The following is a 23,597-nucleotide window of genomic DNA, read 5'->3' as shown; positions in this document are numbered from 1 at the left end:
TTGCCCGGTTTGATGACGTACCACGTGTCCAGCAGCACCCGCCCGTCCTCGGTGGTGGCGGCGCCGGCGGCACCGGCGGGGCCGGGCTCGGGGGGCTCCGGGGGCGTGTTCTCGGAGGGGCGGCAGCCCGGGGGGCACCGAGAGGGCACCGGGGGTGGCACCGGCGATGGCGGCGGCGGGGGACGGGCATGGCTTGTTCTGCGAGAAGGTGCCGAAGGGCCGCGGGCACCAGAGCTGCAGCTGCGGGGAAGGCGTTGGGGGGCTCCATCCGCGCCGCCGCCGCCGGAGGGCCAGCGCCGCCACCGGGGCCGCCGGGGCCGCCCGGGGGGGGGGGGCCTGCGGAGAGACGGGGGGGTGACTGGGGGGGGACACCTGGGGAAACTGGGGGGGCGTTTGGGGACATTGGGGGGACGGTTGGGGATGTTTGGGGACGTTGGGAGGGCGTTTGGGGACATTGGGGTGATCCTCGGGGACACTGGGGGGACGTTTGGGGACATTGGGGTGATCCTCGGGGACATTGGGGGGATGTTTGGGGACATTGGGAGGAGCCTTGGGGACACCCGGGCCTGCGGAGAGACAGGGGCTGACTGGGGGGGGACACTTGGGGACACTGGGGGGGACACTTGGGGACATTGGGATGAGCCTTGGGGACACCTGGGCCTGCGGAGAGACGGCCGGTGACTGGGGGGAGAGCCTTGGGGACACTGGGGGGCGTTTGGGGACATTGGGGGGGTATCTGGGGACATTACGAGGGTATTTGGGGACATTGGGGGGTGTTTGGGGGACATTGGGGGGACACCTGGGGAGATCCGGGCCTGCGGAGAGACGGGGGCTGACTGGGGGGGACACTTGGGGACATTGGGGGGAGCCTTGGGGACATTGGGGAGCTGTTTGGGGACATTGGGGGGAGCCTTGGGGACCCCCCGTGTCTGTGGAGAGACGGTGGGTGACCAGGGGGGACCCTTGGGGACATTCGGGGGGCATTTGGGGACACTGGGAGGAGCCTTGGGGACACCCAGGGGACCTTTGGGGACACCAAGAGGGCATTTGGGGACACTGAGAGGGACCCTCGGGACACGGAGGGGACCCTCGGGGACATTGAGGGGAGCCTTGGAGACACCAGAGGGGACCTTTGAGGACACCAGGAGGAAGCTTGGAGACACCTGGGGACACCAGGAGGGCGCCTGGGGACACCGGGGGGGCACTTTGGGGACATCGCGGGGCCGCCCCCCCCCCAACCTTTCCCGCGCCGCAAGCCCCGCCCCTCCTCACGCCCCGCCCCTCCCGAGGAGGCCCCCGCCCCGCCCCGCCCGTTTAACGCCCCGCCCCGCTCCCCCTCCCCGGCCAATCAGCGCGCGGCGTTCGGGCCGTGCCCATATATGGACGGCGGCGCGCGCGGCGCGCGCGGGGGGCGTGGTCTCCGCGGGGGGCGTGGCCAGGCGGGCCCCCGGTCCCGTGTGGGCCCCGTGGGGGGGGTGGGGGCGAGAACCGGGGGTGGAGGGGGGGAACCGGCGCCGGTGCCCGGCGGGCAGGACGCGGCAACGGGGTCTGGGGGCACCGCCGGACCCACCCGCCCGCCGGGAGAGCGGCGCCGGTGCTCGGTGTCGCACCGGGATCCCCCCGCCGTGCCCTCCGTTAGGCGCCGTGCGCGCTCCCAGCCGGCCGCCCGCAGGCCCGGGCCGCTCCCCGGGGCATCCCGCGACCCGTCCCGTTCCGACCGGGCCCCACCCGGTGCCGCCGCCCCTCCCCCGCTCACCGGGCCGTGCCGGGCGCGGCCGCTCCGCCTCTCCGGCCGCTTCCGGGGTGCCGCGCCGCGCATGCGCCCGGGGCCCGCCGCCCTGCGCGCCTGCGGCTGCGCGGAGCATCACGGGGGATGTAGTTCCCGTCCGCCATGTTCCGGGGCATCACGGGAGCTGTAGTTCTTTCCCCGCCGGCCGCGGGGCGTGCTGGGAGTTGTAGTTCCCGGACCCCCACCCCCCCCAAAAATGACTGGGCGGCACCGCCGGCTGTCACGTGGTTGGTTTATTTTGGGGTACAAACCCCGGAGACCCCCCCCAAGGTGTCACCCCCCCCCCCCTCCCCAAACACCCAAAATCCCCGGATTTCACCCCAAATTCACACCCAGCACCCAAAACTCTCAGGGCTCTTCCCCCCCAGCACCCACAGGTGCCCCCCCACGACCCCCAGACCCATAATTGCCCCCCCCAGCACCCACGGTTGCCCCCCCCAGCACCCACAGGTGCCCCCCAGACCCACAATTGCCCCCTCAGGTGCTCCCCCAGGTGCTCCCCCAGGTGCCCCCCAGGTGCCCCCGCCCCCTCAGCAGCCGCTCTCGGCCGCCGGGCGCTGCCCCCGTCGCGACTGAGCCCTCGGGGGGGCCCTGGGGGGGCCGGGGACCCCCATCCGGCACCGCTGCCACCCCCGCCGCACCTCGGCCTGCACCTGCGGGGCGGCATGTCGCGACATGGGGCACGGCCCGCCGCGATAGGCCCCGCCCACGCCGCGATAGGCCCCGCCCACGCCACGATAGGCACCGCCCGTGCCACGATAGACCACGCCCATCGCGATAGACAGTGCCCATGCCGCGATAGGCCCCGCCCACGCCGCGATAGGCCCCGCCCGTGTCGCGACATGGCGCACCTCCTTGTTGGTGAAGCAGTAGAGGACGCTGACCACCAGGCCCTGCTCGGGGGGGGGGACACGGGGACACTTTGGGGGGGCTGGCGCTTCCAATTAACCCCAATTAACCCCAATTAATCTCAACCCCAATTAACCTCAATAAACCCTAATTAATCCAAATCGACCTAAATTAACGGATATTAACACCAATTAGTGCAAAATCACCGAAATCAACTCAAATTGACCCAAATTAACGCAAATTAACCCCAAATTAACCCAAATTAATGCCTCAGGTGTGTCCCCAGGTGTGTCCCTCACCTGTGCGGAGGTGAGCAGCAGGTGCAGGCACAGCCGGGCCAGCCTGACCCTCCCCAATTAACCAATAGAACACCAATTAACCCCAATTATCCCCAATTATCCCCATTAACACCTCATTAACGCCCTGATTAACCCCTCAGGTGTGTCCCCAGGTGTGTCCCTCACCTGTGCGGAGGTGAGCAGCAGGTGCAGGCACAGCCGGGCCAGCCTGACCCTCCCCAATTAACCAATATAACACCAAATTAACCCCAATTAACCCCATTAACACCTCATTAACGCCCTGATTAACCCCTCAGGTGTGTCCCTCACCTGTGCGGAGGTGAGCAGCAGGTGCAGGCACAGCCGGGCCAGCCTGAGGCTCCCCAATTAACCAATATAACACCAAATTAACCCCAATTAACCCCATTAACACCTCATTAACGCCCTGATTAACCCCTCAGGTGTGTCCCCAGGTGTGTCCCTCACCTGTGCGGAGGTGAGCAGCAGGTGCAGGCACAGCCGGGCCAGCCTGACCCTCCCCAATTAACCAATATAACACCAAATTAACCCCAATTAACCCCATTAACACCTCATTAACGCCCTGATTAACCCCTCAGGTGTGTCCCTCACCTGTGCGGAGGTGAGCAGCAGGTGCAGGCACAGCCGGGCCAGCCTGAGGCTCCCCAATTAACCAATATAACACCAAATTAACCCCAATTAACCCCATTAACACCTCATTAACGCCCTGATTAACCCCTCAGGTGTGTCCCTCACCTGTGCGGAGGTGAGCAGCAGGTGCAGGCACAGCCGGGCCAGCCTGAGGCTCCCCAATTAACCAATATAACACCAAATTAACCCCAATTAACCCCATTAACACCTCATTAACGCCCTGATTAACCCCTCAGGTGTGTCCCCAGGTGTGTCCCTCACCTGTGCGGAGGTGAGCAGCAGGTGCAGGCACAGCCGGGCCAGCCTGACCCTCCCCAATTAACCAATATAACACCAAATTAACCCCAATTAACCCCATTAACACCTCATTAACGCCCTGATTAACCCCTCAGGTGTGTCCCTCACCTGTGCGGAGGTGAGCAGCAGGTGCAGGCACAGCCGGGCCAGCCTGAGGCTCCCCAATTAACCAATATAACACCAAATTAACCCCAATTAACCCCATTAACACCTCATTAACGCCCTGATTAACCCCTCAGGTGTGTCCCTCACCTGTGCGGAGGTGAGCAGCAGGTGCAGGCACAGCCGGGCCAGCCTGAGGCCGCCGCCGCCCTCGCCCTCCCCGGCCAGGGCGAAAATCACCTCGTGCACCCCCAGGAGGGGAATGAGCGTCAGCGTGGAGCGCGCCAGCCTGGCACAGGTGGGACAGGTGGGACAGGTGGGACAGGTGGGACAGGTGGGACAGGTGGGACACCTGGGGACAGCCCCGGGGCGCAGGGACACACCTGGGGACACGCCCAAGGAGATTTGGGGACCAGGTGTTCCCACTCTCGCCAGGTGTCCCCCAATGATGTCCTCACCTGTCCAGGTGTGTTCCACCCCACAAAATCCCCCACCTGTGCAGGTGTCCCCCCCAATGTCCCCACCTCCCCCGTGTCCCCACCTGTCCAGGTGTCCCCTCCAATGTCCACACCTGTGCACGTGTCCCTACCTGAGCCCCGTGTCCCCCATGATGTCCTCACCTGTCCAGGTGTGTCCCCCCCCAAAATCCCCACCTGTGCAGGTGTCTCCCCCAATGTCCCCACCCCCCCCCGTGTCCCCACCTGTGCAGGTGCGTCCCCACCTGAGCCGCGTGTCCCCCCTAATGTCCCCACCCCCCCCGTGTCCCCACCTGTGCAGGTGCGTCCCCACCTGAGCCGCGTGTCCCCCCCAATGTCCCCACCCCCCCCGTGTCCCCACCTGTGCAGGTGCGTCCCCACCTGAGCCGCGTGTCCCCCCCAATGTCCCCACCCATTCCAGGTGTCCCCACCTGTCCAGGTGCGTCCCCACCTGTGCAGGTGTCCCCCCCAGTGTCCCCACCCCCCCCGTGTCCCCACCTGTGCAGGTGCGTCCCCACCTGAGCCGCGTGTCCCCCCCAATGTCCCCACCCCCCCCGTGTCCCCACCTGTGCAGGTGCGTCCCCACCTGAGCCGCGTGTCCCCCCCAATGTCCCCACTCATTCCAGGTGTCCCCACCTGTGCAGGTGCGTCCCCACCTGAGCCGCGTGTCCCCCCCAATGTCCCCACCCATTCCAGGTGTCCCCACCTGTGCAGGTGCGTCCCCACCTGAGCCGCGTGTCCCCCCCCAATGTCCCCACCCCCCCCGTGTCCCCACCTGTGCAGGTGCATCCCCACCTGATCCGCGTGTCCCCCCCAATGTCCCCACCCATTCCAGGTGTCCCCACCTGTGCAGGTGCGTCCCCACCTGAGCCGCGTGTCCCCGCGCGCCACCTGCTGCGCGCGCACCTTGGCCACCAGGATGCGCACGATCCTCACGAACACCACGAAGTTCACCTGGCGCGGGTGCGACACACACACGGGTGTGACCCTGACACGGGCGTGGCACAGGTGCGGCACGGGTGCGGCACACCTGGCTGACGTCACGCACCGCCACGGCCGCCAGGATGGGGCAGCGGATCAGCCACCACACGGGCGCCTTCTCATTGCGCTCCCAGCACCTGCGGGGGGCGGGGCCTCGCTCAGCCACGCCCCCCGCGCACCTGAGGGACAGGTGGGGGGCAGGTGAGGGCGGGGACTCACCCCTCGTTCTCGTACAGGTAACGCAGGATGACCCAGGGCACCACGAAGAGCACGGGGACACCTGGGGGGGGGCACACCTGGTGAGGGGCGGGGACACACCTGGGGGGACACACCTGGGGGGACACACCTGGGGGGACACACCTGGGGAGGGGCGGGGACACACCTGGGGGACACACCTGGGGAGGGGGGCGGGGACACACCTGGGGGGACACACCTGGGGGGACACACCTGGAGGGACACACCTGGTGAGGGGCGGGGACACACCTGGGGGGACACACCTGGGGAGGGGGGCGGGGACACACCTGGGGGGACACACCTGGGGGACACACCTGGGGGGACACACCTGGTGATGGGCGGGGACACACCTGGGGGGACACACCTGGGGGGACACACCTGGGGGGACACACCTGGTGATGGGTGGGGACACACCTGGGGGACACACCTGGGGAGGGGGGCGGGGACACACCTGGGGGACACACCTGGGGGGACACACCTGGGGAGGGGCGGGGACACACCTGGGGGACACACCTGGGGGGACACACCTGGGGGGACACACCTGGTGATGGGTGGGGACACACCTGGGGGGACACACCTGGGGGGACACACCTGGAGGGACACACCTGGTGAGGGGCGGGGACACACCTGGGGGGACACACCTGGGGAGGGGGGCGGGGACACACCTGGGGGGACACACCTGGGGGACACACCTGGGGGGACACACCTGGTGATGGGCGGGGACACACCTGGGGGGACACACCTGGGGGGACACACCTGGAGGGACACACCTGGTGATGGGTGGGGACACACCTGGGGGACACACCTGGGGAGGGGGGCGGGGACACACCTGGGGAGGGGCGTGGACACAAAGGTTCAGCAGGTGACACGGGTGACACAGAACATACAGGTGATGCACAGGTGACACGATAACATGGTAACGCAGTGACACAGTGACACACAGGTGGCACAGGTGACACACAGGTGGCACAGGTGACACAGGTGACCCGATAACTCGGTAACGCAGTGACGCAGTGACACACAGGTGACACAGGTGACCCGATAACTCGGTAACACAGTGACGCAGTGACACACAGGTGACACAGGTGACCCGATAACTCGGTAACGCAGTGACGCAGTGACACACAGGTGGCACAGGTGACACAGGTAACACAATAACTCGGTAACGCAGTGACACGGTGACACACAGGTGACACAGGTGACACAGGTGACACGATAACACAGTGACACAGTGACACACAGGTGACACAGGTAACACAATAACACGGTAACGCAGTGACACGGTGACACACAGGTGGCACAGGTGACACACAGGTGGCACAGGTGACACAGGTGACACAATAACTCGGTAACGCAGTGACACGGTGACACACAGGTGGCACAGGTGACACAGGTAACACAATAACTCGGTAACGCAGTGACACAGTGACACACAGGTGGCACAGGTGACACAGGTGACACAGGTAACACAATAACTCGGTAACGCAGTGACACAGTGACACACAGGTGGCACAGGTGACGCACAGGTGGCACAGGTGACACAGGTAACACAATAACTCGGTAACGCAGTGACACAGTGACACACAGGTGGCACAGGTGACACAGGTGACACAGGTAACACAATAACTCAGTAACGCAGTGACACGGTGACACACAGGTGGCACAGGTGACACAGGTGACCCGATAACTCGGTAACGCAGTGACACGGTGACACACAGGTGGCACAGGTGACACAGGTAACACAATAACTCGGTCACGCAGTGACACAGTGACACACAGGTGGCACAGGTGACGCACAAGTGGCACAGGTGACACACACAGGTGCGTCCCTCACCCCAGCCGAGCAGCAGGAAGGCGGGCAGGCGGCTCCGGGCGGGCGTGGCCAGCAGCAGCCGCAGCAGGTACAGCCCCTCGGCCGTGGCCCAGGCGTAGTTGGCTCCCACGCAGTACTGCGCCAGGCTCTGCGCCACGCGGCACGCGGGGCCCGCCTGGAGCCGCGCCGGGGACACGCGTGTGCCACCGCTGTCACCTCCCCGGCCACCGGTGTCACCTCCCCGACACTCCTGTCACCTCCCTGGCCACCGCTGTCACCTCCCCGGCCACCGGTGTCACCTCCCTGGCCACCGCTGCCACCTCCCCGACGCTCCTGTCACCTCCCCGGCCACCGGTGTCACCTCCCCGACACTCCTGTCACCTCCCCGGCCACCGGTGTCACCTCCCTGGCCACCGCTGCCACCTCCCCGACGCTCCTGTCACCTCCCCGGCCACCGGTGTCACCTCCCCGACACTCCTGTCACCTCCCTGGCCACCGGTGTCACCTCCCCGACGCCGCTGCCACCTCCCCGACACCGCTGTCACCTCCCCGACGCTCCTGTCACCTCCCTGGCCACCTCTGTCACCTCCCCGGCCACCGGTGTCACCTCCCCGGCCACCGGTGTCACCTCCCCGGCACCGCTGTCACCTCTCCGACACTCCTGTCACCTCCCTGGCACCACTGTCACCTCCCTGGCCACCAGTGTCACCTCCCCGACGCTCCTGTCCCCTCCCTGGCCACCACTGCCACCTCCCTGGCCAACGGTGTCACCTCCCCCGCCACCGCTGTCACCTCCCCGACACTCCTGTCCCCTCCCTGGCCACCGCTGTCACCTCTCTGGCCACCGCTCTGTCCCCTCCTGGACACTTCTGTCCCCTCCCTGGCCACCTCCGTCCCCTCTCTGTCCCCTCCCTGCCGTCACTGTGTCCCCTCTCTGTCCCCTCTGCCGCCATTGCTGTCCCCTCTCTGTCCCCTCTCTGTCCCCTCTGCCGCCATTGCTGTCCCCTCCCCGACACCGACACCGGCACGAGGGCACGGCCGCCCCCACGAGTGTCCCCTCTCCCCTCTCAGTGTCCCCACCGGTGTCCCCTGGTCCTGTGGCTGTCCCCTCCCTCCCTCCCATGGTGTCCCTTGCCTGTCCCCTGGCTGTCCCCTGGCTGTCCCTTGGCTGTCCCCAGGTGTCCCCTGGCTGTCCCCAGGTGTCCCCATCTGTCCCCAGGTGTCCCCAGTGTCCCAGCAGCTGCAGGGGGTGGCCCGGGTGCTGTCCCTCTGTCCCCATGCCTGTCCCCACACTGTCCCCAGCTGTCCCCTGGCTGTCCCTTGGCTGTCCCCAGGTGTCCCCAGGTGTCCCCAGTGTCCCACCTGCTGTCCCAGCAGCTGCAGGGGGTGGCCCGGGTGCTGTCCCCAGGTGTCCCCACACTGTCCCCACACTGTCCCCAGTGTCCCACCTGCTGTCCCAGCAGCTGCAGGGGGTGGCCCGGGTGCTGTCCCTCCTGCTGTCCCCCCTGGTGTCCCTGTTGGTGGCCCGGGTGTGGCAGCAGCGCGTCCCGGCTCAGGATGGCGGCGGCGCGGAGAGCGAAGGACACGAAGAGGTTGGCGTGGATCAGGTTCCGCGTGCAGCGCAGGCGCCTGGGGACATTGGGGACATTGGGGACATTGGGGACACTGGGGACATTGGGGACATTGGGGACACTGGGGACATTGGGGACATTGGGACATTGGGGACATTGGGACATTGGGACATTGGGGACATTGGGGACATTGGGGACATTGGGGACACTGGGGACATCCATGGGGACATCGGGGACATTGGGGACATTGGGACATTGGGGACATCCATGGGGACACTGGGGACACTGCGGACACTGGGGACATCCACGGGGACATTGGGGACATTGGGGACATCCACGGGGACATTGGGGACATTGGGACATTGGGGGCATTGGGGACATCCATGGGGACACTGGGGACATTGGGGACATTGGGGACACTGGGGACATTGGGACATTGGGGACATTGGGGACATTGGGGACATTGGGGACACTGGGGACATTGGGGACATCCATGGGGACACTGGTGGCATTGGGGGCATTGGGGGCATTGGGGACATTGGGGACACAGGGACATGGGGACACGGGGACAACAGCCCCAAGGTGTGACAGTGTCCCCAGGTGTCCCCAGGTGTGTCCCCACCTGAGCACCAGGGACAGCGAGTACCCGACGGTGTGTCAGTGTGACAATGCCACAGGTGCGTCCCCAGGTGTGTCACACCCCCCAGGTGTCCCCAGGTGTGTCCCCAGGTGTGTCCCCAGGTGTGTCCCCAGGTGTGTCATACCCCCAGGTGTCCCCAGGTGTGCCCCCAGGTGTGCCCCCAGGTGTGTCCCCAGGTGTGTCCCCAGGTGTGTCTCCAGGTGTGTCACACCCCCCAGGTGTGTCCCCAGGTGTGTCACACCCCCCAGGTGTCCCCAGGTGTGTCCCCAGGTGTGTCACACCCCCCAGGTGTGTCCCCAGGTGTGTCACACCCCCCAGGTGTCCCCAGGTGTGTCCCCAGGTGTGTCCCCACCTGAGCAGCAGCAGCAGCAGCAGCGCCGCCAGCAGCGCCACCAGGGACAGCGAGTAGCCGACGGTGTAGAGGAGGCGGAACTGCTCCAGCAGCCACACCTGGCGCTGAGGGGACACGGGGACACCGGGCAGGGGACAGACAGGGGGACACCGGGACAGACAGGGGGACACCGGGCAGGGGACACCGGGACAGACAGGGGGACACCGGGACACGGGGACAAGGGGACACGGTAGGGGACAGGGGACACGGGGACAAGGGGACAAAAGGAAATGGGACGTGGCGGGGGACAGGGGGACACCGGGACAAGGGACAGGGGGACAAGGGGACAGGGGGACACAGTGGGGGACAGGGGACACGGGGACAAGGGGACAAGGGGACAGGGGACATGGGGACAAGGGGACAAGGGGACAAAAGGAAATGGGACGTGGCGGGGGACAGGGGGACACGGGGACAAGGGACACGCCATGGCACAGGGGACGCGGGACACGGGGACACGGTGGGGGGACAAGGGGACAGGGGGACAAGGGGACAGGGGGACAAGGGGACATGGGGGACACGGCACAGGGGACACGAGATGGCACAGGGGACACGGGACAGGGAGACAGGACACGGCAGGGGACACGGCATGGCACCGAGGACACGGGACGCGGGGCACAGCGGTGACACGGGGGGTGGCAATGTGCCGGCACAGCGTGGCACCGGGGGTGACACGGGGGGTGACACGGGGGGTGGCACGGGGGGTGGCAATGTGCCGGCACAGCGTGGCACCGGGGGTGACACGGGGGGTGACACGGGGGGTGGCAATGTGCCGGCACAGCGTGGCACCGGGGGTGACACGGGGGGTGACACGGGGGGTGGCACGGGGGGTGGCAATGTGCCGGCACAGCGTGGCAGCGGCGCCACCCGGTGTCACGCTGCGCTCCGTGTGACCCGCGCAGTGTGGCACACACCCGGTGACACGGAGCGCGACACGGGCACGGGCGCGTGGAGCCGCCCGCGGGGGTGGCACCCGCGGTGTCACCGCGCTGTGACCTCGCTGCCACCACCTGCAGCGCCACAACGGCCCCCGTGCTGCGCCCTCCCTGTCCCCTGATTGTCCCCTCTCTGTCCCCGCCACGTCCCCTCCCTGTCCCCCCTCATTGTCCCCCCATTGTCTCCACCCTGTCCCCTCATTGTCCCCTCTTTGTGCCCCCCAATGTCCCCTCATTGTCCCCACCCTGTCCCCTCTCTATCCCCGCCACGTCCCCGCCGTGTCCTCCCCCATTGTCCCCCCATTGTCCCCTCGTTGTCCCTCTCCCTGTCCCCTCTCTTTCCCCTCTTTGTCCCCCCCAATGTCCCCTCATTGTCCCCTTCCTGTCTCCCCCAATGTCCCCTCCCTGTCCCCCCTTTATCCCCGCCACATCCCCGCCCTGTCCCCTCAGTGCCACCTCCCTGTCCCCTCAATTTCCCCACCTTGTCCCCTCATTGTCCCCCCTCATTGTCCCCTCCCTGTCCCCTCCCTGTCCCCTCATTGTCCCCCCTCATTGTCCCCCCATTGTCCCCCTCCCTTGTCCCCTCATTGTCCCCACCCTGTCCCCTCTCTGTCCCCTCCCTTGTCCCCTCATTATCCCCACCCTGTCCCCTCTCTGTCCCCTCAGTGCCATCTCCCTGTCCCCTTATTGTCCCCTCTCTGTCCCCTCATTGCTCCCTCCCTGTCCCCACCCTGTCCCCTCGCTGTCCCCTCCCTTGTCCCCCCATTGTCCCCTCCCTGTCCCCTCTCTGTCCCCTCTCTGTCCCCTCATTGTCCCCTCATTATCCCCACCCTGTCCCCTCTCTGTCCCCTCCCTTGTCCCCTCCCTGTCCCCTCAGTGCCATCTCCCTGTCCCCACCCTGTCCCCTCATTGTCCCCACCCTGTCCCCTCGCTGTCCTCCCCCATTGTCCCCCCATTGTCCCCTCGCTGTCCCCTCGCTGTCCCCTCATTGTCCCCCCATTGTCCCCTCGCTGTCCCCTCAGTGCCATCTCCCTGTCCCCACCCTGTCCCCTCGCTGTCCCCCCGCTGTCCCCTCGCTGTCCCCACCTCCAGCGGTGTCACCTGCGCCGCGTCGTCCTCGCACTGCGAGTTGTCCTGCCACGTCCTGCCGCTGTCGTCCGTCACCCAGCGCCCGTCGGGGCCGCAGCGCCGCGCCACCAGCCCGCCCTGCACTGCGGCACGGCTGTCACCCCCCGCGCCACCCCGGTGCCACCCCCGGCGCCACCGCGGGGTCCCCTCCCCGGGGGTACCTCGGTGGTACCAGGGCAGGTACCAGGGGCAGGGCACGGTGGCCGTGCTGTTGGGGGCGGCGTCGCCCCAGCACGCGTACAGGTCGAAGCTGCGGTTGCACGCGGGCCCTGAGGGGACACAAGTGCCACCAAGGTGCCGCCAAAGTGCCGCCAAAGTGCCGCCAAGGTGTCGCCAAGGTGTCACAAAAGTGTCGCCAAGGTGTCGCCAAGGTGTCACCAATGTGTCACCAAAGTGTCACCAAGGTGTTGCCAAGGTGCCGCCAAAGTGTCACCAAGGTGTCACCAAGGTGTCACCAAAGTGTCACCAAAGTGCCACCAAAGTGTCACCAAGGTGTCGCCAAGGTGTCGCCAAGGTGTCACCAAGGTGTGGGCGGGGTCTCACCTGCCGGGGGCGGGGCCAGGCGCAGGTGCAGCTCGCACGCCTGGCGGTACTGGTGCCACGCCACAACGGTGGCCTGGGCGGAGCGCTCCTGGGGACAGCGAGGGGACAATGAGGGACAGCAATGGGGACAGCAATGGGGACAGCAATGGGGACAGCAGTGGGACAGGGGGACAGCAATCAGCAGGGGTGGAGCGCTCCTGGGGACATGGGGACAGCGAGGGGACAATGAGGGACAGCAATGGGGACAGAGGGGACAGCAGTGGGGACAGAGGGGACAGCAATCAGCAGGGGCGGAGCGCTCCTGGGGACACGGGGGACAGCGAGGGGACATCGGGGGGGGGGGGACAATGAGGGGACAATGAGGGACAGCAGGGGGGACAGCAATGGGGACAGAGGGGACAGCAATGGGGACAGCAATCAGCAGGGGCGGAGCGTTCCTGGGGACATGGGGGACAGCAAGGGGACAATGAGGGGGGACAGCAATGGGACAGCAATGGGGACAGAGGGGACAGCAGAGAGGACATCAATGGGGACAGCAGAGGGGACATCATGGGGACAATGAGGGGACACCGAGGGGACACCGGGGGACAATGAGGGGACACCGGGGGACACCGGGGGACAGCGCGGGGTCTCACCTCTGCTCCCGGCGGGCCGGGGGTCGCCACCTGCTGGCCCATGGTGGCACTGAGTGGCCTCCGGTGGCCGCTGGTGGCCGCGGGGTGTGGCCGCTGTCCCCTCGGTGTCCCCTCGGTGTCCCCTCGGTGTCCCCGTGTCACCGGCGGCGGCTCCGCGCGTGGCTCTGTCACCCCCCGGGTGGCACCGGCGGGGGCGGGCACCGCCCCTGGGAGGGGCCTCGGTGTCACCCGGTGCCACCCGCGGGGGTCTCAGTGTCGCCAGGGGGGTCCCCGGTGTCCCCCTGTGTCACCCACCGGGGTTTCGATGTCACCAAGGGGGCACCTCGGTGTCACCCAGGTGTCACCCAGCGTCACCAGAGGGGTCTTGGTGTCACCAGGGGGGTCCCAGGTGTCACCCAAGCGTCACCCAGGTGTGTCCCCCAGGTGTGTCCCCCAGGTGTGTCACCAGTGTCCCCCGCACCTGCCCCAGTGTCCCCCAGCGTCCCCCAGCGTCCCCAAAACAAAGGGGCGTGGCTCTAAACTAAAGGGGGCGTGTCCCCGAACACGGGGGGGCGTGTCCCCGAACACGGGGGGGCGTGTCCCAGCAGGAGGGGGCGTGCCCATAGCACAGAGGGGCGTGTCCTCATTTGAAGCGCCGTCCGCCCGTCCGCCAGGGGGCGCCAACCAGGGCAGAGGGGGCGTGTCCCAGCGGGAGGGGCGTGTCCCAACGCGAGGGGGCGTGTCCCCATGGCAGAGGGGGCGTGTCCTCATTGAAGCGGGGTCCGCCCGTCCGCCAGGGGGCGCCGACCCCGACGAAGAGGACGGAAGGGCGGACGGAAGGGCGGACGGAAGGGCGGACGGAAGGACGGACGGACGGAAGAAGGGTGGGCGCGTCCCGGCTCTCCCCGCCCCCTCCCCCCGCTCCCCGTGACGTCATCCGGGCGCGCCCCCGCCGGCCGCTCGCGGCGCGATGGTGGCGGGCGCGTTCCCGCTGGCCAAGCTGCTGACGCTGGGCGCGCGCCAGCTCAGCCGCCCCCTGGCCGCGCGCATCAAGGCGGGGGCGCGCGCGTCGCCCTTCTTCCGCACCTACATCTGCCTGCCGCCCGCGCAGCGTGAGTGACACCTGGGGGGGACACGCCTGGGGGGGACACACCTGGGGACACGGCTGGGGACACACCTGGGCTGGGGGGGACACACCTGGGGGGGACACACCTGGGCTGGGGACACGGCTGGGGACACACCTGGGGACACACCTGGGGGGACACACCTGGGCTGGGGACACACCTGGGCTGGGGACACGGCTGGGGACACACCTGGGGGGGGCACGGCTGGGGACACGGCTGGGGGGGGCACACCTGGGGACACGGCTGGGGACACACCTGGGCTGGGGGGGACACACCTGGGGGGCACACCTGGGGACACGGCTGGGGACACGGCTGGGGACACACCTGGGCTGGGGGGGACACACCTGGGGGGGACACACCTGGGCTGGGGACACGGCTGGGGACACACCTGGGGACACACCTGGGGGGGGCACGGCTGGGGACACGGCTGGGGGGGGCACACCTGGGGACACGGCTGGGGACACACCTGGGCTGGGGGGGACACACCTGGGGGGGACACGGCTGGGGACACGGCTGGGGACACGGCTGGGGACACGGCTGGGGGGGACACACCTGGGGGAGGCACACCTGGGGGGGGCACACCTGGGCTGAGGACACGGCTGGGGACACGGCTGGGGACACACCTGGGCTGGGGGGGACACACCTGGGGGGGACACACCTGGGGGGACACACCTGGGGACACGGCTGGGGACACACCTGGGCTGGGGACACGGCTGGGGACACGGGGGGGACACACCTGGGGACACACCTCGGGACACGGCTGGGGGGGACACACCTGGGGACACGGGGGGGACACGGCTGGGGGGGACACACCTGGGGACACACCTGGGGACACGAGGGGACCCCGCTCTGGGGCGGTTTTGGGGCGTGGGAATCCCCCCTTGGAGGGATCATGGGGGATTGGGGACACTTGGGGACATGGGGACACACCTGGGGACACACCTGGGGGGGACACACCTGGGGACACGGCTGGGGACACGGGGGGGACACACCTGGGGACACACCTGGGGACACACCTGGGGGGGACACACCTGGGGACACGGCTGGGGACACGGCTGGGGGGGACACACCTGGGACACACCTGGGGACACGGGGGGACCCCGCTCTGGGGCGGTTTTGGGGCGTGGGAATCCCCCCTTGGAGGGATCATGGGGGATTGGGGACACTTGGGGACATGGGGACACACCTGGGGACACACCTGGGGGGGACACACCTGGGGACACGGCTGGGGACACGGCTGGGGGGGACACACCTGGGACACACCTGGGGACACGGGGGGACCCCGCTCTGGGGCGGTTTTGGGGCGTGGGACCCCCCCTTTGGAGGGAGGGACAGGGGTCACGGGGGTTTGGGGACACTCGGGGACACACCTGGGGACACGGGGGGGTCACGGGGGTTTGGGGACACCTGGGGACACACCTGGGGACACACCTGGGGACACAGGGGGACCCCGCTCTGGGCACCATTTGGGGGCTGGGACCCCCCCCTTGGAGGGGTCATGGGGGCTTGGGGACACCGAGGGCACACCTGGGGACACCTGGGGACACTGAGGGGACATTGGGAACACCGGGGGGGGGTCTGGGGGTGGATTTTGGGCTGGATTTGGGGGGATTTGGGGCTGGATTTGGGGGGGATTTGGGGCTGGATTTGGGGGGTTTTGGGGCTGGGTTTTGGAGGGGTCTGGGGTTGGTTTGGGGGGGGATTTACCACCACTCCCCCTCTGCCGTGCCTCAGCTTCCCTCCCCATTCCCCGTGCCTCAGTTTCCCCCCTGTGTCCCTCCGTGCCTCAGTTTACCCCCTGGGTGGAGATGCGCACCAAGATGTGCCTCAGTTTCCCTTTCCCGTGCCTCAGTTTCCCCCATTTTCGTGCCTCAGTTTACCACTGGGTGGAGATGCGCACCAAGATGCTGTCACCCATTCCCCGTGCCTCAGTTTACCCCGTTTTTCCCTTTGTGCCTCAGTTTACCCCGTGTCTCTCTCCGTGCCTCAGTTTACCACTGGGTGGAGATGTTTCCTGTGCCTCAGTTTCCCCCCTGTTTTTCCCTCTGTGCCTCAGTTTACCACTGGGTGGAGACGCGCACCAAGATGCTGTCACTCATTCCGCGTGCCTCAGTTTCCCTGTTTCTCTCATTTCCGTGCCTCAGTTTACCCCGTTTTTCCCTTTGTGCCTCAGTTTACCACTGGGTGGAGATGCGCACCAAGATGCTCTCAGTCATTGCCGTGCCTCAGTTTCCCATTCCCGTACCTCAGTTTCCCATTCCCGTGCCTCAGTTTCCCCATTTCTCTCTCTGTGCCTCAGTTTCCCTGTTTCTCTCATTTCTATGCCTCAGTTTCCCCCGTTTTTCCCTCCGTGCCTCAGTTTACCACTGGGCGGAGACGCGCACCAAGATGCTGTCACTCATTCCCCGTGCCTCAGTTTACCCCGTGTTTCCCTCTGTGCCTCAGTTTACCCCCTGGGTGGAGACGCGCACCAAGATGCTGTCACTCATTCCGCGTGCCTCAGTTTACCCTGTTTCTCTCATTTCTGTGCCTCAGTTTACCACTGGGTGGAGATGCGCACCAAGATGCTGTCAGTCATTCCGCGTGCCTCAGTTTACCCCGTTTCTCTCATTTCCGTGCCTCAGTTTACCACTGGGTGGAGATGCGCACCAAGATGCGCCTGCTGGGGTTCCGCGGCGCGGCGGTGAAGCCGCTCAACGAGGAGGCGGCGGCCGAGCTGGGGGCGGAGCTGCTGGGCGAGGCGCTCGTCTTCGGCGTGGGCGGGCTCTGCCTCTACCTCGAGTACCTGCGGCAGGCGGGGCAGGGCCGGCGGCGCGAGGAGCACCTGGACCGGGCGCTGGCCGAGCTCCGCGAGCACCTGGACGAGCTGCGCAGGGAGCTGGAGGCGCTGCGGGGGCGGGCAGGGGCGGGGCTTGAGTTGGGTGGGGCGGGACACGCCCTGGGTGGAGCTGGGAGCGCTCAGGGAGGGGTTGGACACGCCCAGGGAGGGTCGGGGCAGAACAACGGAGGGGCGGGGCATAACCAGGGACACGCCCAGGGAGGGGCGGGGCAGAACCAGGGTGGACACGCCCAGGGAGGGGCGGGGCAGAACCAGGGAAAGGATGGACACGCCCAGGGAACCTCAAGCCACGCCCATGTAAGATCAGGCCACGCCCAGTGCGAAGCTGGACACGCCCAGTGCGAAGCTGGACACGCCCAGGGTGGAGCTGGACACGCCCCCAGCAAAGCTGTGAATGGCGCTGCAGGATCAGGCCACGCCCCCCCGCATTAAACCCTCTCTGTGCGTTCCGTTCTGTGCCTTTAAGGGGCGGGGCTAACGCGGAGGGTGGGCGTGGCCACTTTTGGCGCGGCCAACGCGATGGGGGCGGGGCCTGGCAAGAAGGAGCGCCACGATTGGTGGGTGGGTGCCGGCGGCTCTGTGGAGTGGGCGTGGCTTCCTCTGAGGGGCGCGGCCACGCCAGCCACGCCCCCCAAACAAAATCATTTACATTTAATTTAAATTTTTCCCGTAAAAAAACCGTTTATTGGTGCAAATAAAGTGAAAAAAACCCAAAAGTGACTTAAAAAACACCCCAAAAACGGGGGTGGGGGAGGGGGGGACGAGCGGGGGGAGGGGCTCCCCTTCCCGCCCTCCCCCCACGGTGATGTGCGCGGGGGGGAGGGGCACAGTGTGGCACTAATTAATTATTATTAACAATTAATTAGTGAGGGTAAGGCACGGCCTGGGGGTGGGGGGTGAGATGGGGTGGGGGAGGGGCTGGGGGGGGTGTGTCCGACCCCTCCCCCACCCTCCCCAAAATTGTGGGCATGGCCTGGCAGGGGGGGGGCGGGGTCAGGGCCGGTTCGGCTTCCTCAGCTCCGTCAGCAGCGCTGGGGGAGGGGCAAAAAAAAAAATGTAAAAAAAAAAAATTATAAAAATTGGGGGAGGGGTCGTCGGGGGGAGGGGTCATTGTGACCCCTCCCCCCACTGAGACCCCTCCCCAAAATTCCCCTCGCCCACCTTGGATGAGCTCCTCCTTCATTTTGTGCAGCTCCTTCCGAAACTCCTCCAGCAGCTCCTGGGGGGGGGGGGCGTGGGGAGGGGGCGTCAGAGACCCCTCCCCAAATTTGGGACCCTCCCCAAAATCCCAGACCACCTCCCCAAATTTGGGACCCTCCCCCAAATCCCAGACCCCTCCCCCAAAATTCCAGACCCTCTCCGTAAATTCCAGACCCCCTCCCCAAATTCCGGACCCCCCCAAACCCTCCCAGACCCCTCCCCAAATTCCGGACCCCGACCCCACCCAAACCGGTACCAGTTTGAACCGCTCCAGGTCCAGCTCATTGTGGGGCTCGGGGGTGGCTGGAGTGGCCGATTTCATCCTGTGGGGGTGGCAAATCATTAAAATACTTAAAACAATTGATTTGAGGACCCCTCCCCAAAAAAAAACAAGCTCCTCCCCAAAACTCACCTGGGCAAGGTGGAGCTGGACTTTTGCCACGGCCTCGGGACGAGCTCTGAGGGGTTAAAAAAAAGGGGGTGAGGGGTTGGACCCTTAAAAAGCCCCCCCAAAAAAAAAGCCCCCTCCCCAAAAAGCGCAAACCCGCCGCGTTCCCCTTTAAGAACTACAACTCCCATGGTGCCCCGCGCGCCCGCACCGTGCCCCGCCGCGCGCCCCCGCCGCGGTGCATGCTGGGGAACGGAGTCCGCGCGCTCACCCGCCGCCGGCCCCGCCCTCCTCTCGCCGGGCTCCGCCTCTTCCTGCGGGGGGGGGAGGGGGGGAGATCCGAAATTGGGGGTGGGGGAGGGGCAGAGACCCCTCCCCAAATTAGGAACGGGGTGGGGGGGGGTTGGTACTGACGGCGGTGACGTCATCGTCCCTTTTGGGCGATTCCGCGGCTTTTCTCCTGAAGGGGAGGGGACAAAAGGAGGGGTCGGCGTGGGAATCTGGGGAATTTGGGGGATTTTGGGGAATTTTTAGGATTTTGGAAATTTTGAGGATTTTTGGGGATTTTTGGGGATTTTTGAGGATTTTTGGGGATTTTGGGGAATTTTTAGGATTTTGGAAATTTTGAGGATTTTTGGGGAATCTGGGGATTTTGGGGATTTTGGGGAATTTTTAGGATTTTGGAAATTTTGAGGATTTTTGGGGATTTTGGGGGAATCTGGGGGATTTTTAGGATTTTGGAAATTTTGAGGATTTTTGGGGATTTTTGGGGATTTTGGGGATTTTTTAGGATTTTGGAAATTTTGAGGGTTTTTGGGGATTTTTTTTTTGTGATTTTTGGGGGATTTTGGGATTTTTGGGGACCCCCCCTCACCTGCGGGCCAGCATGGCGCTCATCTCCTCCATCAGCCCCGCCCCCGATTTTGGGGGAGGGGCCGAGGGGGCGGCCCCGCCCCCAGCCCCGGCCACGCCCCCGCTCGGGGGCTCGTCCTGCAGGGAGAAAAGGAGGATTGATTGATTAATTAATTAATTAACTAACCAGCCCCCCCCACTCACATTGAGGAACCCACCCCCCATTAATTGCGCCTCCCACGCTGTTAATAATTAATTAATTAATTAACCCCGCCCCGCACTCACCTTGAGGAACCCCCCCATTAATTCCCTCTTATATGCTGTTAATTAATTACCCCATTCATTAATTCTCTCGCCCTATTCATTACCCACATTATTTACCCCCACCCTCTTCATTAATGAATTAATTACCTCCCCACCCTGTTAATTAATTAATTCCCCGTCCCAGGCTCACCTTGAAGGGCTCCCCCCATTAATTCCAAACCCACGTTATTAATTAATTAACTCGTTAATTACTCCACACTCACCTTGAGGGACGCCCCCATGCTGTTTATTTAATTCATTTAATTTAATTTTTAAGAGATCATTATTTAACAAACGTTTCGTTAGCCAATTAATTTAACAATTAATTTAATTCATTGACCCCTCCACACACACTCGCCTTGATGGACCCACCCCGCAGCTTTCATTTAATAATTTAATCAGTTTAAACAATTTAATTTTAAAAAATGTGAATAATAAATATTTCTTTAACCAATAAATTTAATAAATTAGTCAACTTATTTATTTTATTATCCCCGCGCACACACTCTCACCTTGCAGGATAATTTAATAATTTAATTTAATTAATTTAAGGAATTTAATTTTAGAAAAAAAATTAAAAAAAAAAAAAAAAAAGTTAAATTAATTACTTAATTCACTTAATTAATAATCAATTAATTAGTTAATTAATTAACGGTCGCTCACCTTGGGCACTTTCCTGAGCTTGGCCCCCGCGATGGCGGCCGCGAACCCCGAGACCCCCCCGGGGACCCCCCCGGCCCCTCCCCCCCCCTCCGGGCCCGCCCCTCCCCCCACGCCCGGCAGGGGCGGGGCCGGGGGGACCCCCGAGGGTGGGGGAGGGGGCCCGGGGGGGGGAGGGGGCCCCGGGGGGGGCGGGGGCCCGGGGGGCGGGGGGGGAGGGGCGGCCGGGGGTCCTGGGGGGGGCAAAAACGGAGAAAAAAATTGGGGGGAGGGGGCGGGGTTAAAGGGGAGGGGGCGTGGTCTCGGAATACGGGGCGGGGCCAGCGCTGAAGCCCCGCCCCCCTCACCTGACCCGCGCCGCTCGGGCTCGTCCATCACCGGCCTGGGGGGGGAGGAGAGGGGAGGGGTCAGCACCAAAATTTGGGGGTTTTTACCCTAAAAAAATTCGGGGTTCCCACCCTTAAAATTTGCGCTTTTCCCCCCCAAAATTTGGGATTTCCCCTCTCAAAATTTGGGATTTTCCGTCTCTCAAAATTTGCGCTTTTCCCCCTCAAAATTTGGGATTTTCCCTCTCTCAAAATTTGGGATTTTCCCTCTCAAAATTTGGGATTTTCCCTCTCTCAAAATTTGAGGTTCCCACCCTTAAAGTTTGGGATTTTCCCCCTCTCAAAATTTGGGATTTTCCCCTCTCAAAATTTGAGGTTCCCACCCTTAAAGTTTGGGATTTTCCCCCTCTCAAAATTTGGGATTTTCCCCTCTCAAAATTTAGGATTTTCCCCTCTCAAAATTTGGGATTTTCCCCTCTCAAAATTTGGGATTTTCCCCCCTCAAAATTTGGGATTTTCCCCTCTCAAAATTTGGGATTTTCCCCTCTCAAAATTTGGAGTTCCCATCATTAAAATTTGGGTTTCTCTCCCTCAAAATTTGGGGGCTCCTCCCCCATAATCTGGGATCCGCCCCCCCAAAGTTTCGGGGTCCCGCCCACCTTAAAATTTGGGGTTTTCTGCCCCCTAAAAATTCAGGTCCCCACCCTTAAAATTTGGGGTTTCCCCCCTTAAAATTTGGGGTTTCTCCCACAAAATTTGGGGTTTCTCCCACAAAATTTGGGGTTTCTCCCACAAAATTTGGGGACCCCCCCCCCCCGTTCTCACCTGTCGGGGGCTCAGGGGGGGCGGAGCCATCGGGGTCCGGCCAGGCCAGGGGGGTCCCTGGGGGGACATTGGGGGGCGTTTGGGGACATTTGGGGTTGGTTTTGGGGGATTCGGGGTTGGTTTGGGGGGATTCGGGGTTGGTTTTGGGGGGATTTGGGGTTGGTTTGGGGGGATTTGGGGGCTGATTTTGGGGGGATTTGGGGTTGGTTTTGGGGGGATTTGGGGGCTGACTTTGGGGGATTTGGGGGCTGATTTTGGGGGACTTGAGGGCTGACTTTGGGGGATTCGGGGTTGGTTTTGGGGGGATTTGGGGTTGATTTTGGGGGGATTTGGGGGTTGGTTTTGGGGGGATTTGGGGTTGATTTTGGGGGGACTTGGGGGCTGACTTTGGGGGGATTTGGGGTTGATTTTGGGGGGCTTTATGCCTGGATTTGGGGTTTGTTTTGGGGGGGGTTTATGGCTGGATTTGGGGGGATTTTGGGGGGATTTGGGGTTGATTTTGGGGGGCTTTATGCCCGGATTTGGGGTTGATTTTGGGGGTTTGGGGTTGATTTTGGGGGGGTTTATGGCTGGATTTGGGGGGATTTTGGGGATGGATTTGGGGGGATTTGGGGTTGATTTTGGGGGGCTTTATGCCCGGATTTGGGGGGATTTTGGGGATGGATTTGGGGGGTTTGGGGTTGATTTTGGGGGGGTTTATGGCTGGATTTGGGGGGATTTTGGGGATGGATTTGGGGGGGATCTGGGGTTGGTTCGGGTGGGATTTGGGGTTGGTTTTGGGGGATTGATGGCGGGATTTGGGGAGGGTCTGGGGTGGGATTTGGGGGGGATTTGTGGGAGGTTTGGGACTGATTTTGGGGTGATTTATGGCCGGATTTGGGGGGGGGGGATTGGGGGGTTTTTGGGGTTTGATTTTGAGGGGTCTCAGAACGGATTTTGGGGTTTTGGGGTTGGTTTTGGGGGGGATTTGTGGGTTGAATTTAAGGGGGATTTGGGAGTTGGTTTTGGGGGATTTGGGGTTGGTTTTGGGGGGATTTGGGGGTTGGTTTTGGGGGGATTTATGCTGGATTTTGGTACACAAGAAGGGGTCATGGTTCCGGGGGTGTCACTGTGGGTCTGGGGGTGTCAATGTGGGTCTGGGGGTGTCACTGTGGGTCTGGGGGTGCCACTGTGGGTCTGGGGGTGTCACTGTGGGTCTGGGGGTGTCAATGTGGGTCTGGGGGTGTCAATGTGGGTCCGGGGGTGTCGCGGGGATTTGGGGCTCACACAGGGGTCCCACAGAGGGTCTGGGGGTGTCACTGTGGGTCTGGGGGTGTCACTGTGGGTCTGGGGGTGTCAATGTGGGTCTGGGGGTGTCACTGTGGGTCTGGGGGTGCCACTGTGGGTCTGGGGGTGTCACTGTGGGTCTGGGGGTGTCAATGTGGGTCTGGGGGTGTCAGTGTGGGTCTGGGGGTGTCAATGTGGGTCTGGGGGTCACACAGGGGTCCCACAGAGGGTCTGGGGTTGTCACTGTGGGTCCGGGGTGTCACTGTGGGTCTGAGGGGTGTCACTGTGGGTCTGGGGGTGCCAGTGTGGGTCTGGGGGTGTCACTGTGGGTCTGGGGGTGTCAGAGCCCCCCAGTCTCACCCTGCTCGATGGCCTGCAGCGCCCTCAGCACGGCTGGGACATGGGGGGCTCAGGAGGGTCTGGGGGTGTCACTGTGGGTCTGGGGGTCACACAGGGGTCCCACAGAGGGTCTGGGGTGTCACTGTGGGTCCGGGGATGTCACTGTGA

The 23,597-nt window shown here is 64.1% G+C and overlaps 3 protein-coding genes across 3 annotated transcripts; 1 reads left to right on the top strand and 2 right to left on the bottom strand.

Moving 5' to 3' along the window:
- Nucleotides 1-2,319: 2,319 nt before the first annotated feature.
- LOC134434751 (gastric inhibitory polypeptide receptor-like) lies at nt 2,320-13,370 on the bottom strand. The gene is made up of 12 exons (XM_063183370.1): nt 13,329-13,370; nt 12,694-12,781; nt 12,109-12,419; nt 10,052-10,155; nt 8,937-9,117; nt 7,510-7,663; nt 5,661-5,721; nt 5,509-5,578; nt 5,326-5,414; nt 4,135-4,273; nt 2,641-2,682; nt 2,320-2,442 (listed from the first exon to the last, which is right to left on the bottom strand). The coding sequence occupies exons 1-12, from the start codon at nt 13,368-13,370 to the stop codon at nt 2,320-2,322; spliced, it is 1,404 nt and encodes a 467-aa protein (XP_063039440.1).
- Nucleotides 13,371-14,272: 902 nt separating this feature from the next.
- On the top strand, nt 14,273-17,986 carry LOC134434749 (optic atrophy 3 protein homolog). The gene is made up of 2 exons (XM_063183368.1): nt 14,273-14,419; nt 17,056-17,986. Exons 1-2 carry the CDS (start codon nt 14,278-14,280, stop codon nt 17,700-17,702), a joined length of 789 nt encoding a protein of 262 aa, XP_063039438.1. The 5' UTR covers nt 14,273-14,277; the 3' UTR covers nt 17,703-17,986.
- A 206-nt stretch (nt 17,987-18,192) lies between these two features.
- On the bottom strand, nt 18,193-21,048 carry LOC134434750 (vasodilator-stimulated phosphoprotein-like). The gene is made up of 9 exons (XM_063183369.1): nt 21,021-21,048; nt 20,677-20,777; nt 19,733-19,848; nt 19,273-19,318; nt 19,130-19,172; nt 18,883-18,928; nt 18,727-18,793; nt 18,432-18,489; nt 18,193-18,301 (listed from the first exon to the last, which is right to left on the bottom strand). Exons 1-9 carry the CDS (start codon nt 21,046-21,048, stop codon nt 18,264-18,266), a joined length of 543 nt encoding a protein of 180 aa, XP_063039439.1. The 3' UTR covers nt 18,193-18,263.
- Nucleotides 21,049-23,597: the final 2,549 nt, after the last annotated feature.

Source organism: Melospiza melodia, unplaced genomic scaffold, assembly GCF_035770615.1.
Source record: "Melospiza melodia melodia isolate bMelMel2 unplaced genomic scaffold, bMelMel2.pri scaffold_468, whole genome shotgun sequence".
In the NCBI taxonomy this organism is placed as follows: domain Eukaryota; kingdom Metazoa; phylum Chordata; class Aves; order Passeriformes; family Passerellidae; genus Melospiza; species Melospiza melodia.
The sequence above is the reverse complement of the archived record's forward strand: the minus strand, read 5'-3'. Positions and strand labels throughout refer to the sequence as shown.